General features: G+C 41.8%; 1 protein-coding gene across 2 annotated transcripts in view; it reads right to left on the bottom strand.

Annotated features, from left to right (window-relative positions):
• RAB6A (RAB6A, member RAS oncogene family) overlaps positions 1–19,111 on the bottom strand; it is a 214,502-nt gene that overhangs the window by 31,215 nt on the left and 164,176 nt on the right. The window contains exons 3-4 of one of the 2 annotated variants that reach the window (XM_069203835.1): positions 14,497–14,550; positions 7,222–7,327 (exon numbers count right to left, since the gene is read on the bottom strand). In XM_069203835.1, coding sequence (XP_069059936.1) covers positions 7,222–7,327; positions 14,497–14,550 — 160 coding nt within the window. Of the gene's footprint in view, positions 1–7,221; positions 7,328–7,408; positions 7,515–14,496; positions 14,551–19,111 lie in introns of both variants that reach the window. The other variant, XM_069203836.1, reaches the window with a different exon arrangement.

Below are 19,111 nucleotides of genomic sequence, written 5' to 3'. Positions count from 1 at the left end.
TGCTTTGTGTATTCTCAGACTTAGTAAGTGTACAGGGAAGCCATTTTAAATGCATGTGCTGGACACTGGTCGATATGAGTTTTGCAGCTCCATGATGGCTTCACTGCAAATAGGGATGTTTAGTATCAAACATCTCATTGTTAAACCCTCACTGATTCCAGTGATGGATTTATTAATACATGCACCCAAAGGGCACCTGCCCCCTGAAAACCTACCAACTGCTGGTGGGCTCCCTGACTAGTTCTAGCCAGTCTGCCACCAACAGAGGAGATTCTGACCCCCACAAGGGTGAGACCCTTTGCTCTCTAGAGGTCAGAAATAAAGCATGCTCTAGCAGGGTTGATAACACACCTCTCCCAGACGGGTGACCTGCAAACCTGCATTCCAAGGCAGAAGACTTCAAAGAAGCCCATCGCCTTTGGCATCCATTTCTGGCCTTCCTCGGAGGAAGATGCTGACCCCCCCACCAGACCCAGGGGCCCATCTGGCACCTGGACAGGCTAGAAATTTAGCCATGTAGTAGGCGTTCTGCATTTGCAGGCTCGACACACCTCTCGGGTGACCAGCCTGAAATGAACAAAGCCTTAGAAATTCCACCTTCCTGTGTGTGGTGGAATTAGGATCTCAAACAGGGTGATGCCCACTCCCTAAAGTAGTGGTCATCTAGGGGGCGTAGTGACCCCAAAGGGAAAGAAGCCCATTGGCTACTACGCTTCACTCCCCTCAATGCCCCTAAATTAAGTATTTAGGGGACCCCTGAGACCAGGACCTCAGATCTTCACTGGATACAAAAGGGGTGGACAAGAAGCCTCCTACACCCAAGAAACGAGGAGCACGGCAGACTCGGCACCAAGCCTGCTAGTCTGCCTACTGCACCACACCCTAGATGAGCAACTGATCTGTCCTGCCGCTGCAGCCTCCAAGAAACCGGGAGAGCTGCCAGTGCTTTGCAAATCACCAAGAACTCCCTTGGAGTAGAGGAGCTGCTTCCCTGCACCTGCAGGCGCCCAAATAAAGAACTGTGGGGACCGGGACCATCAAAAGCCAGACGCTGACACCACCACTGCACCCTGCTGCCTAGCTCGAGCTGAAGTGGACCAACGGTGCCAGCGTAGTTCCTGGGCCCTCCAGTGATGATGCCCATTGTGAGTTCGCTCACTGTAGACTTCCCGACGGCATACGCAGCTTCTTTCTGCAGATCAACCCCCTCTACCCTAAACTACCACAAGTGACCTGGAGACAAAGACCTGATGCCTCAGGACACCTCTGCACCCGCCTGCCCCAGACCGAAGAGAAGAGAACAAACGGTGTCCCTACATCTCCCAGCCTCATGAGACCGGAACCCACTTGTTGGCTTGGTCAGACTGGACCCCCCCCCCCCCAGTCCACGTCTGCAGCCTGATACTGTGGACCAACCCCTCCCCTCCTCCAACCGCAAGTAATTCCAGCACCAGACCTGAACGCCAAAACACATCATTGTACCCGAGCCCCACAGCACAAGGAGAAGTAGACCAATGGTGTCTCCACGTGCCCAAGTACCTCAAGGATGAAGGATCAAGCCACCCCCACCCCCCCCCCAAACTCCCCTCTTTTGGTTCCCCCAAACTGACTTCCAGTCCCAGCTTGCAGCATCTTCCCGACCAGACCGTTTCCTATTGAAGTGAATAGGACACTTGCTGCCACCTCTGCACCCAGACGCTGCAGAGCTTCCTGAGGTGACCTGTTGGTGTGGCCTTGGACCCTGTCCCATACTCACTTTAAGTCCCGGGGAACAGTCCCATAAGTTGCTGCGAAGTGCCCAAATGCACTACATGTTTCCCCCATTGAATAACATTTCTGCACCCGAAAATTGCAATAAGTGTCAACTTTTGAAAACTGATATCAGTGATCTTGTTATTTAAAATTATATACAAATGTGTTTTTATAAACTGGTGTCAGATTTCTTTGAGTGTGTGACTCACTCACTGTGTGTGTGTGTGTGTGCTTGCCATGCTTAGCACTACTGTCTGATATGACACCACCACCCCAAAACAGAGCATTTGGGTTGTTGGTGCCTCTGTGATAGCTCCGGGGTTTGCTTGGACTCTGCACAGTGTATGTCATTTTGGTCCACTATATAAAGAGCCAGTTTCCAGTCTTCCACTCCTAGCATCAGTAAGAGATATAAAGCCACAGGTCATCTGCATAAACCATTAGCTGCTGGACTGTGTGAGGTGACAGATGCTAGAGAATCCGAAACCAATATTTTAAACTTAAGACAATAAGGGAATCAGGGCAAAATCCACCGTTTCCTGTGAGTTCTGCAAATAAAATACATTCAGTACAAATTTGGAGACCGCTCAGTAAAGTCCTCTGCATGTGAACATATGGTTCGCCTTGACAAAGGAAACTTAAAGTAACTTGGGATGTTGTCTCCGAGTTTCTGGATTCCAACTATTACACATGTAGGGGGTTCCTTCAACATCAGTTGAAAAAAGTTATTTAGTAGTAAAACAGATGAATAAAGATTATGCTCATATTCTCGATCTATTCCTATTTATAAACAAAAGGTGCAGGACAAAATCCTGTCCTAAGTAGCAAAAAGCTGAAGGAGTAAAATACAGAACTATATGGTGTGCATGTCATGGGAAAATACACATGGCAATAATTGGGCATGATTCACAACCCCTAAAAGGATATGCAATAACCAAACATCACCGCTAATCAGTATGTAGCATAGCACAGTAAAATTGGAACTGGGGGACAAGGCACCAAAGAAATGCGCAGGGAGGGGCAGTGCTACTAGGGAATAATTGTTTTTATTTATCAAAGGGAGCAACACATTTGCATATGAGTCTCAGAAAAAGATTATTTGGAATACTCAATGTGAAATCAGTTTTCCAACCATGTGGCACTACACTAAAAAAAAAAAAAAAAAAGAAGGAAAGCGTCCTAGAGACAATAAGCCTTAACTGACAATATAGCTCAAATAAATAAAATTTTTAACATTGCTTTAAATAAATTAAACAAGATGAAATATCTGGCTTTGTTTTAATTACATACCAATAGAGTACATTTAGACAATGTGCAGAATTAAGCGCAAGACTGAATCCAGATTCTATGAACAGCACACATGGTTTTACAGTTTTAACAAAAAATAATAATAATCTTGTTTCCAACCTAAAAATCGCCCATTACATTGAAAATTCACATCAAGCCCTACAGCACATATATTTTATTTGAATTAAAAGGAAGCAATCCTCTTCAGCTGCACACTAAAAATAAAATAAAAAATAATAATAATAATCCAGTTAGGAAATCTCGATGAGGAAAAGCAGTGTACTCTTTTGTCACTGATTTTCCGCCACTCTCTTCACTTCCTCCCTTTTCTGTTGTTCTTTCTTATTCTGGGTCAAAGTCTCCTGATTAATTAAAGTGCCTCCCCCAAAATGAGTGTTTTTGGGTCTCACCTGAACCATCAGCTCAAATAAAACAGTGTATCTACCTATCCCCTGTGAATTTACAAGGATCACGTCACGTGATACCACATATACCAGGTTCCCTAATATAATTGTATAGATTTAGGAACCTACATATTCAAATATAAACTTACAACCCATCATTAAGAGTGTTTCTAAAGAGACACAAGGAATTTGGAAGAAATAGCCAAACCCTCTTAGAGCCAAGTACATGAGAAGTGTGGAGAACAAGCCAAGGTATAAGGTCTTACCTTAGTGACCTTTTGGTTTAGCTGATGCTGTGCAGCATCGACAAAAAGCATTTTTTGATGATGTTGTGTAGAATCAGCTAAAAAATAAATAAATAATAATAATAATAATGAGACTCTGCGCCCGTATTACTCATTGGTGAGCTCATGGTGAAAATTTATGCACATCCATATCTCGACCTGTGCAAGCGCCAAGGGACTGATGTGCCATTTTTGTTTGGTTTACTTACTGACCCTAAATTTCGGATGCTATCAGGATCGGTAAAAAAAAACTGAAATGTAATTTCAATGGCACTAAAAGTGCTTTTTATGCAAAGCAGTTTGACAGCAAACTGCTTTTGCCAAAGTAAAAAAAAATATAAACATAAATAACTATTTAGATGTCTGCAAGGGATTTGAGAGCTCGGAGGAGTGAAGAAGCAACACTGAAAATGTGGGTGGGGAGTAACTATTTTTAGTTTTGGAGGGGTGTGGGGGGGGGCTAAACAGCACACGAGGGAGAGAGCTAGAAAACAGTGCTGAAAGAAAAAGAAACAAGCATTTGCAATGCAATAGCTCTCGCATATTCAGAACAAGCTAATTGTCATCTCATGACAACAGCACCCACGAGCAAAAACAAAAGAAAACGTGCATGGAAACTGAAAAGAACGACTTGGCAAAATAAAAAAAAAGTTAGCTTTAAAAAATAAAACTTTGCAATTTTGTTTGTTTTGCTAGGCATGTTTTGCCAGTCACAAGCCTTCTGTTTGCGGGACACTAGAAGTTAAAAAGAACAAATAGTACCTCAATCACGTCGGGAGCAGCGGGCGGGCACTAATTAAGTTGAATCAATTAGTGCTTGATCCCTGCTCCAAACACAGAAATGGGAATGATGGCAGATGCACCCTCACGAATTACAAGGCTGTAAAGAAGAGTGCCACGCAAACCAACAAATGGTGAGCAACAGGTGGGATCCAAGCCTTTACTGATTACAACATAGTCTCTTAAGCGAGGCGCTTGAGCATGCACTTGCAGGCTCGACCCTAAAAATAAGTAGTTCCCTGAATGCGAACAGTGGTAGAATACAAGCCATCCGACCAAAACAATGGGAATAGAGGCTATGCTCCAGGGGAGGGACAAACACAAGAAAACAAAGGCAAGTTATTGAATAAGAAGCAGGCAAATTTGTGACAATAAACCCAACCAACTGTTAAGCAATGGGCAGTCTCTAAGCCCACTAAGTTTTCTGCATGTCCACAAGAGGCTTGTGCACTGAGAAGCTGGGAGACTCCATCTTTCAGAGTAGGGAGCTGGGCAGATGTAAATTTATGAGAGAATTCAAGCTGCATAAACAGTGTCTGGTAAATGGGTGACTCAGCTGCTATGTGGATAGCAAGTCGTTTCAAGGACAATAGAGTTGAATGTGGTAATGCAGAGCATTGAAAAAAGTCTCAATGCAGCTTTAGGCATTTCCTAGGTACCAAAATCGCAACAGTAACACGTACTCAAGCAGCTTCAGATTTTAATACTGCCATCTCACGAATTGCACATTATTATAAATTATGTGTAACAGCTGCCGCTTTTCTGTTTGTTCACTGTGATCTTTGGATGTCAAAGTAGAGGTTTTCTAAAAATCAATGCTTAGTACGTGTCTAGTGCACCTCGAGTTATGCACTACTTAAGAACTCCACTCTAAAGCAATACAATTCTGCTGTGTTAATGAGATCCCATTAGCAACAAAGAGCCCTTTCAGCACTCAATAAGCAGACAATGTTCTATCTACACCTGTGGATGCAGAACTAACTGAATAACTGTCAGATTGATAAATTGCGGAAAATACTTGGGCAAAATCACAAAAGTAGGTTCAAGTGGATTTTTATTACGTATTAACTAAACTAACAGTCAAATAATTGATGAAGCACATAGAAGGTTTAGCTACCGGCTATCCAGATTCCAAATCCTTGCCTATCATTGAAATCATAAACCCCTTGTTTCACCTAAAAAGAAAAAACAAATAACCTGGAAAAAAATTGACCCTACAGTATTAAGTGTGCACTCTATCCCACTGGAAGATGCAATCTGCTTTTTGCCTTATTTCACTACTGTTCTACAGAATTGCAGGGACATGTCTAACAATTTTATTTTTATCTTGCTCTACACGCTTCAAATAAGGCAGTTTACCGGTATGTTGTGGTTGATTTCTCCATTTACTCAGCCACTTTCATACGACTTCAGGCAGACAAGGTCACACCTAAAAATGGCAACCCAGGTCTAGCGAGATATGAAGTGCGAGCACCCGCAACTCTGATGGCTTCTTGTGCAATATAGTTAGAGTTAGTCCTGTGAGGGGCTGTGGCCTGGTGTACAGCCTTCTCCAAATAGATGTTAGTTCCTTCCCAGTGCCTTTATTCGGTCCCTCATCGTATATGGGAGATAGTTGGAGGTGGATTTTTCAGGGGGTTACCTTCTGTTTCGGTCTAAGTTTTGGGCTTTATTTTCCCTTTCGTGCCAATGCTGTGTCCATAACCATGGCACTGTTATTCTCTATTGCCCTAAATTTGTGTCATTTAGTTCCACAGTCTCTATTTTGCCTTAATTTTACCCTTTTCACTTTGCCCCCAAATTGACCTCAAGCCTTTTCCCGCCTCTGAACTCATCGCACTCTTGTAGCGCCATGTAGTCCGACGACACGGTTTGCTTTGGTCTTTGCTCCCAGTGCAAACCTGCAACTCTGGTCGTCGGGATACCTTGTCTCCCTTGTGACTCACTACAGTTCCTGAAACTGCTTCTCTCCTGTGCTCAACACGCAAAAGGCAGCAAGACAGCTTAGGATCCCGCAAAGAAGATTTTTTGTACATGGTAGCATTCCTGAAATATGAGTTTTTTCTTTGTTGTTGCCGAGGGCCTAGTAATCAAGAGGAACGAAAATTATACTGCCTCCTTAACTTCAATTAAATTTTTAATTTGGTCTGCACAAGCTTAGAAACTCCACATTAATTCTGAGGTAAGTGACACTACATTTTGCAGAATCCATAGCTTAGCAGGTTCTTTGCAACAAGCCATTTTCACACAAAAAAAATGCATTTTCAGGCATTCACACTTATTTTGAAAAATACAGTATTTAAATGTAAAATAGAGCAGGAATCAAGTAAAGAAAGACTGAGTGAAGAGAACATTATTTCTGGACAGCAGATTGGACAAGATCATACCGAGGGTGGCTTAGTACTAAGGGTTTTGTCAAAGTTAGGAAAAAAGACTCAAGCCTTTGTAATGCAGTGAAAGCAGAGACAACACATATTAATTACAAAGAGAAGGCATTCCACACCCATCTTGTTCAATCTTCGTACTGCAGACAGGATCATTTACCATTCAATAGTTGAAAAAAATAAAGAAAAATTGTTTGAACACCGTATAAATTTGTACACATTTAAACTGCTACCCCCATCAATTATGAAAGAACAAGCAAAAGTGGCAGTGATTAAGCATGCAGCTACCGATGGGTAAGAATTAGAAAGTCAAAAAGTCCCTCCACTCACTTGTGATATCATAAACAACAACTGCGACAGTGGAGTCACGAATGTAGCTAGGAATCAAGCTCCTGAAGCGCTCTTGACCTGCTGTGTCCCATAATTGCAATCGTACCTAGCAAAGTCAGTCAAAACAATAGCAAGGAAGGGGAGGAAAAAAAAACAAGGTCAACAAACCTAGTAGAGGTGTACCTACTTGTGATATCGTAAACTACAACAGCCGCAGCGGAATCCCGGATGTAACTGGGAATGAGGCTACGGAAACGCTCCTGACCCGCCGTATCCCAGAGCTGCAGCCTGATCTGCGGGATGGGAAGTAACAGTACAAACCAAAACAAAAACAAAAGAAAAGAAAAATAGAATGGGAAAATACTACTAAAATAAATACCAAAGACATCAATTACATCAAAAAATGATAGCAAACTCCAACACTCCTCAGTAGCGTTTTCTTTTTTATTTTATTTTTAATTGTCATATAAACCTATAAAGGTTTGTCTTTTTTTTTTTTTTTTTTTAAACAACATGCACACTATTCCTACATGCAAAGAACTGTTCTTCATGTAGAAAGGAAAATACACAATATCAGGGCTTCACACTTTTTGCACAAGTAATTTCAACGGAGCTGGTTAACCTAATAGCCATACCAACACTATTTTACCTAATGACATTTAACATATGATAAAGGTTTAACTTTTATAGCAGCAAATTACTTGCGCAGTAAAATTACCTCCCTTTGACAAATATGTTCTAATCTCCCACTCTACCGAAAGAAAAAGTTACTTACCTTCGGGTACCTTCTTTCTAGTGGATTTGCATTTACCTGCAAATTCCATACACGTAGAATATCACCAGACATCAAGTTGGAAGGTTTTCATAGCTTCCTATACCAATATACCAATAGGAGCGTTGACTCCCTCTCTGGGCCAGAGTGACATCACTGTAGCTGTATAGTGCAGAATATGACAAAATGACATCGGACCTCTAATTTTTCTGTGGCCTTTGAAGCAGAGCTGAGAAAAGATCAACTGTGACAGCACACAGCAACGTCTGGATTGGAACATTTTTAAAATGATGGCGTAGGACTGCCCTCCAGAAAGGAGAGGAGGCAGTGATCGGTGAGGAATCTGCAGGTAGAGAGCATCCACCAGAAAGATGGTTACGGAAAGCAAGTAACTATCTCCTGATGGATGCTTCTACAGGCACATTTCTCACCAGTTGAACAGATTTAAAAGCAGCACCTCCTCCTAGGTGATAGTCGGAAATCCTGGAGCACTGCACAGGTGAAATGGACATCTCTTTTCACCTTTGAATCCAAGCAATAATGCTTAGCAAAAGTGTGAAGGAAAGTCCATGGTACTGCAAGACAAATCTCAGCTACTGGACAGACCTGGCAAACATTGACGTGTAAGACTTCGCTATGTTGAAGTGAGCACTGATTCTCTCAGGCAGTTCTTTTTTTAGGGATGGAAGTAACTTGTGCAAATCAATATAGTATAATCATGCAGAATTACCTACAAAATCCACAAGATTACGCATAGTACTCAAGAAGAGTAATTCTGCATTTAGCACCATCTCTTACTGAAACAAATGCCCCCTCTTATCCAAAATGGGTGCATGAACGCATTTTGTGCTCAGAAACAGTGTTAAATGCAGCAGAACACGAATTGAAAGGCCGAGCACCCACTAAAGCTAGCTAAATATGCTCTTGGTTTAGGATTTTCACCCAGCTTACACCTGGCATTTAGCGCTATTTTCTTATTGCATAATGCCCCCCTCGTGTCTAAAATGGGTGCAAGGAGGCATTTTGCGTTAAGAAATAGCCCTATATGTGTTGTTGGTGTAGAACTCTCTCTCCCCCTCACCCTCGCACACAAACTCCCGCCATCTAGCTCTATTTTCTTACTACAAAATGCACTCTTGCATCCAAAATGGATGCAAGGATGCATTTTACGTTAAGAAATAGTGCTAAATGCAGCAGAACACAATTAGCGAGTGGAGCCATGCAGTCGCTACATGTGCACTTGCGGAAGGATTGTGTCTGGAGGAGGTTTTGAGAGAAATCTACTCTTTAGGAAACCAGAGTCTCCTTACCTCCAAGTCCCTCCAGATGAGCACCCCTGTGGATGCATCTGTTACCACGGGAGTCACTGCTGGAGGATAGCTGAAGCACATCAATGGTGATGGCGCATCTCCACCATCCACCAATCTGGATACATAGTAGTGTCCTGGAATATTGTGATGGCATCCGAAAGAGCTCTACCTGTACTCAAACTGGTACCAACAAAGATGCTACTGGAGAATGCCAGTATGCATATGTGACCAGGGGGATGCAGAAAGACAAGACTTAGCAGGCAAAGCACCATCACGATTGGAAATCAAGCTCCCTCCAGAAACATCGGAATTGTATCTCAAATGTCCCTGATCCTCAAAGGAGTGAAGTCTCTCAATGTTGTTGTATCCCGCACTGCCCTCACTGAACACGAGGTGCTGAGTGGGCTCTAGATGGGACTTGGACACGTTGATGGAAAACTCATGCCGAGCAGCAGGGTTGCTGTTGCTAGCAGGTGATCAGACACTATCTGCAGTGAGCTGCAGCCAGTCATCAAATTCTTGGAATACCGAGATCCCGGACTTTCTCAGATGCCACACCATCATTACATTGGTGAAGACTTAACTTACTGATACAGAACAGGAGGAACGTGAATAGGTAGTGAGTGGACCGTAACAAACCTCAAGTGCCTTCTGTGTAACTGCAAGATCGAGATGTGGAATTACATGCCCTGAAAGACTCGGGACACCAGTCAGTCTTCTGTTTTGAGTGGTATAAGAACCGAAGAATATCTTGAAATTTTCATTGAGTACAAACAAGTTTAGGATCCTGAGAACTAGGATCGGATGAAGAACGTTGTCCTTCTTAGAAACCAAAAAGCACCAGGAGTAGCACCCATTACCAATTCCTTGCTCTCGGACCAACTCCACCACTTCTTTCGGCAGCAGGGATTCCACCTCCTACTGCAGGATTTGAAGATGATCCAGACTCGGGGAGAAGGACCTGGGGAGAAGCAGGTGCCCCTTCAAGGGCATGCTAAAGCAGCTTTCCAGGTAGTGCGGTGGAACAGGAGTTGGGAAAGCAGATGGCTGCTGGGTTTGACAACCCCTTCCCTTTCCTGTGTATTGGTGCAGTAGCTTGAAAGCTGGTGGACTGGCTAGGAAGGATAACTCTGCCAAAAGGCAAAGCCTTTCGAAAACCCCCCAAAACTTGCAGAGCAGCCTACTATGCCAATGAGGTTGGAAACACACAATAAGCAGTAGCCCTTCCAACCCTCGATCTCTTGAGGGTAGTGTCAGTCTTGTTCCCAAACAGGCAAGCCCTGGTGAATGGCATATCCATGCGGCTCACCTATAAATCAACATAGCATCTGGTAGGTCGAAGCAAAGTGTGCCTTCACAAACCAATGGAGGGCCCATGGCTCAGGCTACAGAGTCCACTGTGTTCCGACCTCCCAGATGATGTGACTGAGGTCATTCTTGGTCATTCCTCACCATCTTTGCAAACTGGTCCTTAATGTGGTCTAGGGAACATGGAACCTTCATGTTAGTCATCTCTCATACTCATAAGTGATGTGAATATCTAGTGAGGAGACAGATTGCTTTCTTTGGCCTTAAAGCTAAGCCAGCTGAAAATACCTTTTTACGCACAGCCTCCAACATCCTGGACTCCATCAGGTGGGGCTGCTGGAAACATACCTGGATTCTGATTCATGCAGACCGACGCCTGCACCATCAGACTTACTGGTCAACAGCTGGGGTTGAGGTGGGCTTTAATGGGTTCTGGCCAAGCAGGCTGTGATGATGCAAAGGCAGACTGCAGGAAGTCAGTCAAATTATTAAACTTCACTTCAGCAGTGGGAAAAGTTAGTTTTAAAATCTCTGGCCCCTTTCTAAGCACTGCATGGAAGGATTTGCCTTCCAGAGGAGCGGGCTTGTAGGTCAGTCCATCTCAAACTCTGGACTTGTATCTAGTCAGTTGACATTTTGAAGAGCCAGGGATCTAAAATGGATATCAGTACACTGAATGAATGAAGTGTTTAAAGTCAGGCGTTTTCGGTAGAGACATCTCTACGCATTGTACTAAACAATTTGAGTAAAACTGAGTAAAATACTGAAAAAAAACTTGAAAAATCATGGACAGTAGCTACACGTCGAAAATGTAGAAAAAAGAGACTTGACATCAGGGCACCGGAGTGGGCTCTATACGACTCCAGTGACTTCACTCTGGCATTGCTTCCATCACAGAGATGGAGCCAGCTTCCCCTACTGGCATGAGAGATCTATGAAACAGATAGAGAATCTGCAGGCAGAAGCATCCATCAGAAATATGATCACTTACCAGTAAAAGAACATTAGTATGCTATGTACTATCACAGGAGAAAATGGTTCAGGCATGTACCAAACTTATTTCCTTTATTTTATTGTCTTCATAAGTTATTTAATATCTTCCCAAACTTTCCTAGTGACGATCCTTGGAATCCACATACTGGTGAATGATGCCTAGGTCAACTCATAACCCCTTAGATGGAAGGCATGGAGTTGCCAGCAGAAACCAAATCGAGGGTGAAGGTGGAAAGGTGGAGAAATAAAACTGTTACAGCAACAAAATGTCAGACATTTCAGTTACAGCTTTATTAATCTCCTTGTATATGAAGACTTCTGCCTTCTTAGGCGACAATTAGTATGCAAAATATAGACGTGGACAGAAGCAAAGATGTTAAAGTTAATAGCCACACCCTCAAAAATGGTTCTACAAATGAATGGCATTCACCATTAGTCTACAAAGCACAACAACTAGCAGGAAACAAGCATTTAAAATCACGACTACAGTAACAAGACTGAAGAAAGTGGTAACATCTGATTCAGTCCTCCACAGAAGATAAATGAGTGCACCAGTGAGCCGGAACACTACCTGCATTGTCACATCTCATGAGGTGCCAATGATGCAAGCTGAAACTATGGCAAGGTGTCCAGGTTAGAGGGTGCTTGTGCTTCTTGACTTCTTGAAATTTCTAATTTGTACGGAGGTTGGAGGTGGAAAGCTTGAACTAGCTGAGCTACAAGGCCTTGGAAGAAAAGTCTCTGTCAAAAAGGAATTGGTGAGAAGGACCCCCACCTCTTCAACTACTTTGCGATACAATCCAGGCAATGTCTTTCTGCAAGGATTCAACACTCCAGACTGCAAAGGACATGTCTAGTCCCTGGAAGGCGTCGTTCCAAGAGCTGTATTCAGTCAGGTTCTGCCCGCAATTGGAGTTGTTGGGCTTACCAGAAGAGGTGGTGAAAAATGTTAACCAACCCTTTTCCCAGAACACAAACCTTCTGGAGTGTTGATCGTTTGAACTGAGGCAGTTTGGCCTAGAACAATTGACTTGAATGATGAAAACAAACCTCACTGATCTCTTCTTGCCTTGATAGGAAACATTTGTTCCTCTGTAAGTACTTGCCTTGAACTGTAAAACTGCTCAAAGAGGCTTCTCATCCGATTTGTGTAGCATCTGTGACCATTATTAACTCTGATAGTGGTACAAAGATCCTAATAAAAGGATTCATCAGGTGTCAACTGAAAGATTCAGCCATGTGCACAATTTGAAATTGATGGCGAACTGTCTTGGCTTTAAAAGACTGATGAAGTTCCAGACTGGTAGCCCAGCTCGGTTCAGTGTCCGAAGGCAGAGTAGGTCTTGGCTCTTAAGTTTTTGCTTGGTGCAGACCATGGCTCAAAGACCTGTTATTCACTGTCTATTGTGGCATAGACAACTAAGAGCTTTTACCGCTGTTCTTTCTCAGACTCCGAAGAGAACTCTGGCTAGACTTTGAGGCAGCTGGGTAATTTCTTGTTTTGATGGCCCAGGCTGTTCCTCCTGCTGTGTCTCAATGTCCTACCGCCCGAAAATATCAGGGGTATCTGGGTCCTGGTGCAGCATCCTATGACTCACCAGCGCTCCCGTTGCTGCCTAAGGGTCTTCTTGGACCAAAAAGTAAGGCACGCTGAACACATGGTGTCATCGTATTCTGGGGAGACACACAGGTTGCAGACTTAATGGTGATCTGTCTAAGGGTATTTGGAGTGGCACTCTCCACAATACTGAAAATGTCTTCTTTCCATTACTCCAGGTCCATTTTCGGCAAGCAAATTTTGAGAGAAGGAGCGATAGCCCCAAAGAGGACCCGATGCCTTAACTGTCAGGTACCAAGGGATTAGCCTTCTTGTACAGTGATGTGCGATAAAACAACTGGAATAATCGTCAGAGTGGTTTTCAATGCTAACAGGGTCACACAGAGGGGGTCAGAAGAACTGCACGGTTAGCACCAAATGCAGAACCCAGTTGATACATATCTGGACCCATGACAGAAAAAAAACAATCTAACACTGGAATCAAGGCCCATGCGCATTCCCAACTAAGACGGAGTCACTATACTGTATCTCTAAATATTTCTTGAAAGAAAAGCAAGTTACAAATATCTGAGCCCAAAACTACATAATAGGAGTACGCTTAACGTGCATCTAGAGCAAAACACGCCACAAATAAGATAGTCTCATACAATGCACCATTAAGAATTGAAGCATTGCACTTCTAGATTTGATGCAACACGTTTTAATGCCAACACAAATCTTCTTAGAAGAGCTGCGATACTCAATGACCAGGAGGTTGTGGAAAAAGCTTTTCCACTTTCTCTTAATTGGCCATTTTTCAATGTTTTGTACGCATTGGTAAAAAAAATAAAAATAAAAAAATAGGCCAAATTTACAGGGGACCCAGACGCTGTTTCATCTTCAAACCCCATACATTTACTGTCTCAAGAGCTGAGCAAAGATTATTACACAGAGTTAAAGCAACATGTGCAGGAGGATAACATCATGAAATCACTTCGTGACTTCGGGTAAATCTTTGCAATGCTTTTTTTCCCCATAATCTGAGCTTAAATTTCAAACACGTATATATATATATATATATATATATATATATATATATATATATATATATATACATATATATACACACACACACACACATATATATATATATATATATATATATATACACATACATATACACACACACACACACAAATAGAAACATACAGATTATACGTGAACCCCTTATTGATGAATGTAACCGGAAAGAGTAAAATAAAGTGTACTGTTTACCAAAGCAACACTTCAGTAAGAACACATCAACTAATTACTCTACATTAAGACAATAAAAATTAAGGCAGACTATTACTTACTGTTCGGTCCTCCAGGTACATGGTCTTCGATAAAAAGTCAATGCCTATCGTTGCCTAGTAACAAAACACAAAAAGAAATATGATAACGTAATACAACAAAAGAGGGAAAACATTTCTGTGCTTAGTTCAACAATGCTACAAATAGAAAATCAACATTGGTAAATTATTATTTTTTTAATTGACGACTGGTCTTTAGACATTTCGTCTTTCGTTCATATTTCATCATATCATATTGGTAGACTAAGCCCTCGCTCCTAAGAGCCTCAGCTTCTAGCATCTTACACACAGCACAGATATAATGCAACCAACAGCTTGCCGCATGACTGTTTCTCATTGACTTGCTTGAAACTAACAACTTGCCTGAAAATAACCTTACAACAATTGCCAGTACACACACAACTAATTAAACACAGGGAGGCAATGAGACTTAATGGACAGCAGAGATTGTTGATTGTTGCATTTGGTGAACTCTGTTAGTACAAAAGTAGGTAATAAGACGCCAATTTATGAAAAAAGTTACAGTAACAGACAGTTATCAAAACATCTGCTAGAGTACTAGCCCTGTGCTGATAAATTCCCATACTCTGACACGGCAGTCACCACATAGAAATGTTCATTAGGAATGGATATTGTAATTGTACATAATTTATTTGTTACTCCTCCTCACCATGCTAAACATAAAAGTGCATGCATTGACTCCATATGCATCTCTAGGAAGACCAAAAGAAATACTGGGCAAAGGACAAGGGTAGTCAGGAAGCGGAGCTGTAGTGATAGCGAACCAGGTTATTTTTTTTTTGTTTCCACCTTAAACTCACAGTTTAGTTTATCCGTTAGGTGGCCTAGAGAACCAGGCAAGCCTCTCCACCATAATATACCTTGTAAAAGCCGTGGTTCATGTTTCAGTCACAAAAGGAGTAACCAGAAAGAGGTGAATCTGCCAAACTACATCCCGTTTAATGTAAACTGTCATGTACACACACATTTATTCACTTGCAATGGGTGGACAAAGCTTTGCTCTGAATATTTAGTAACATTATTGAAAATAATGTTCACAAACCATACCACAAAGTACCAACTACAGATCAGATTAGTCCCAAGGTAATATCTTAGATGACTCTTCTGAATCTGAAATTTACTCAACTCAAAGACAGATGTTAATCAGAGTTCATTCAACAGCAAAATGGAGACTGGATTGATGCATTCTGTAAAGCCATTTGCGAAAGATCTAGAATTCTCCTCTCAGGATACCTTCTTTCTTTCAAATAAGTTATTGTTGCATCTATGACAGGCTGCTGCTAACGCGTCCTTTTATGATATTTTATTACACATCAGGACTCGTTTTAGGCCAATGAATCTTTTGACCCAGTTGAGACACCGTAGGATGACATAGCTAATCAATACATCAATAATGTCATCAATATTTATCACGACAATGCATTTCACTTTAGCAAAGTCATTAATCAATTCAAAGACACTACCATGACCTTTCAGCCATGAATAACCACGCCAGTTTAGTAGAATTTTATTCCCTATTAATTACAGTCTAATAGCAAGTGTGTTAATCTCAACACCAAGAAACATAATAGCATAGTCACGATATGGCGAACTTTGATAAGATTTCAATAAAGCGAGAATCACACACATCAGAACATAACACGGCGTGAACATAGATCAAGTTTAGCAGAGTGTCAATATCGCATCAGTTCAACAAAACATAATCTCGGTCGTTTGTCTATTTGCGTCAGTTTTGGTGAAACACCTGTCCTAACCACTAATTGGCATCAGCATATTGGGCTTCATGCAAAACAATTTCAACACCAATTTGGAAAACATCTAGCTATGGTCTCTTTCAAAAGCAAGCAGTTGGTACCTAGAAAGGAAAAGCAAACAGACAAAATACAATTTCATTGTCATAATTACCCTCCAAAGATTAGGTCAGCACACAGGCTCGGTCTTCAGGACATCAGTCAAATCGCCATCAGTCAGAACTCAGCTCTGAGACAAAAGGGGCACTTCCCTCATAAGGAGGTAAAGTGTAAATGGGCAGTCTAAGGGCAAGGATGGTTTTAATAAAATCTCAAATCACCAAACAGAGTGACAGAGTTTATGGATAAAATCAATAGCATTCCCTAACCCGCCTAAATGACCTTTCTGTGACATGGGTTTTTATCAGTTTTTCGTAGTACATTCCCTCAAAATCCTATTGGACATTTGCTATACCCCACTATCTTTAACCTATCGTATAACCCCCATTAGGTAATCCTAATCTTCACCCCATATTGGTTTACAAGTCTTTGATTGGTCTTCGTAATTGACGTCTTCAGAGGTGACACGTCCGGTGTGACTTCATCCCTTGGTAATTCTTTGCACATCTTTTGGTCAGCAGTTCCATTGTCTTCCCCGGTTTGACTGACCTTGTACATTACATCAATCTACACTGTTTCAATTCATTTTAACATTTATTCCATGGGCATTGAAAATATGCCTGAGAACGGATCTAACATGGTTACATTCATCTTCCAAGTCGAAGAAAAAGAACAAACAGGGTCATGGCCCCTTGTGAGTCAGCACACTGAAAAATAGAAAATTGCATTTAATATGAGAGCCGAGCAGCTAAGCTGCAGCTCATGCTAACTTAAGGCCTATGAGGTTTTTAAATGCAGATTTAATAACGCAAATGTTAGTATAAGCTCATTTGAACGTAACATGAACATTTTGATCATCATTATTAGTTTGCGTATACATTGGTGGCCACTCATCGTGGTCACAATTAAAGCGCACATCTAAGCAAAATTATTATTATAGTTTCTATGCGGCATCATCACACCTTAATTCATAAACATTTCATGTTAATATAGATTATATAAGCTACGCTCTCTCACTGCCACAGTGTTTCTCAAGGTTAGAAATCTCAACTGAGTTACCCCATGATTTTAACACAGAATGGAGAGCTGAGTTATTAACTAAGGTTGTGATATGCTTCTGTGTCAAGATTCTAAGCTCAAACTATGCCCCTTTTTATTTAAAAAATAAAAATAAAAATACTGCAAAAACCAGTTCAGAGACTGAAAGTCCCATGAAAGATGTGGATAAAGCCTTAAATAACGGACACCTGTTTGCTCACATGGGCACCTCTAGGTCACACAAGATCCTAACAACCTGTGGAGTCTGCCAGGGCTCTATAATGTCTATCATCGTGAACCTTTAAGTGGTGCCGCTTGGTGTTCTACTTCCAGATAACAGCATTAAGATTAATCAATAGGCCGATGTTACACACCTCTACTTGAAAATCTCCAATGCTCCTGACATCCACTGCTTCAAACACTGCCTGCACATCATCCAGACCTGGACGTCCAATACCAAGCTGAAGCTCAACCGAATCAAGACTGAATTCTGGTTACGCACCAAAAACAATAAACACACAGTATAACTGGCTCAAAGACATGAATCTTGACAGCTCAATTTTCATCCAATGCCAAGTCCCTTGGATTCGTACTGGACACCAACCTCACCTTCATGGCACAGACTGCCAAGTGAACAAAGATGGCGTACCAGCCCTCTCTTCTAAAGAAAGTCAAACTGTTCCTCCCAGACAGCAAACTCAGAATTGTTGTTCACGACCTAGTACTCGTGCATGTGGATGGTGGTAATGTCCTACTCCACGTTCTCCCAGACCGTCCTAAGGAACATACTACATGTCGCAGCACGTCTCATCTATGGCTTGAAGAAATATGTTCACATTACCCCCATAAGTTCCCCTTGCCATTTCGCACAATCTTCAAAACTAGCTGCATCACTTAAAAAGCTACCATGCCCTGCACCCCATTTATTTTGCAGACACAGTTAGTGGTATCAATAGTGGGGGGAAATGGTGGGGTCTTAGCCACAGGTGTAACGGCCCTCCCCATCCTTTGTGCCCCACCACTGGCGACTGCTGCAGCCAGCAACAACACACACTGGCCTCTAGGAATAGTGGCATTGCTCCTTTTTACATTTCACATGTTTTTTACTCTTGCATTCCTATGAGTATTTGCTTTTTACATGATGGTGTTTTTCTGTAGTTTTATACTGTAATTGTATTTATATAGTGCTTAGTACCTCTGACGAGGCATCAAAGAGCTTTTCAGCAAGTAGCATGCTACTCAAACCCACAAGGATTACTGCTGGGTTAGTATAGGGAATGACTATAGTATTAACATTAGTATAGGGAAATATGAGTTAATTTGAGCAGTGGACATGTGAGTCTTAGTTGAGGCATAAATGTCTAACAAGGACATCAGGAGAGAGTGATGTGAATAGGACTGAGAGGTGTGAGTGTGTGTGTATATATATACACACTTTTCAAAAAGGAGACATTCTAGTCAGGTATAGTAACAAGATCTTAGCGAACGCTAAAAAAAAAAAATACTAGGAAAATCACTGGAGAAAAAAAGGTTAAAGTAATGGTATAATCAATAGTTAAAATCAGTTAAAACACTTATAAAAGACAACAAAGTGTTATTCTGTACACATGACAAATGTGTGGCACACCAGAATTCATTTTGTTGGAATCAAAACCTAAGCATCTTGCTGGAGTAAAATCTAAAGCATTTCCATTAGAAATGCCACACGG

The sequence above is a fragment of the Pleurodeles waltl genome, chromosome 8, assembly GCF_031143425.1.
Source record: "Pleurodeles waltl isolate 20211129_DDA chromosome 8, aPleWal1.hap1.20221129, whole genome shotgun sequence".
NCBI classification, from domain to species: Eukaryota; Metazoa; Chordata; class Amphibia; order Caudata; family Salamandridae; genus Pleurodeles; species Pleurodeles waltl.
Note: the sequence above shows the minus strand (reverse complement) of the source record. Positions and strands in the feature narration are given on the sequence as shown.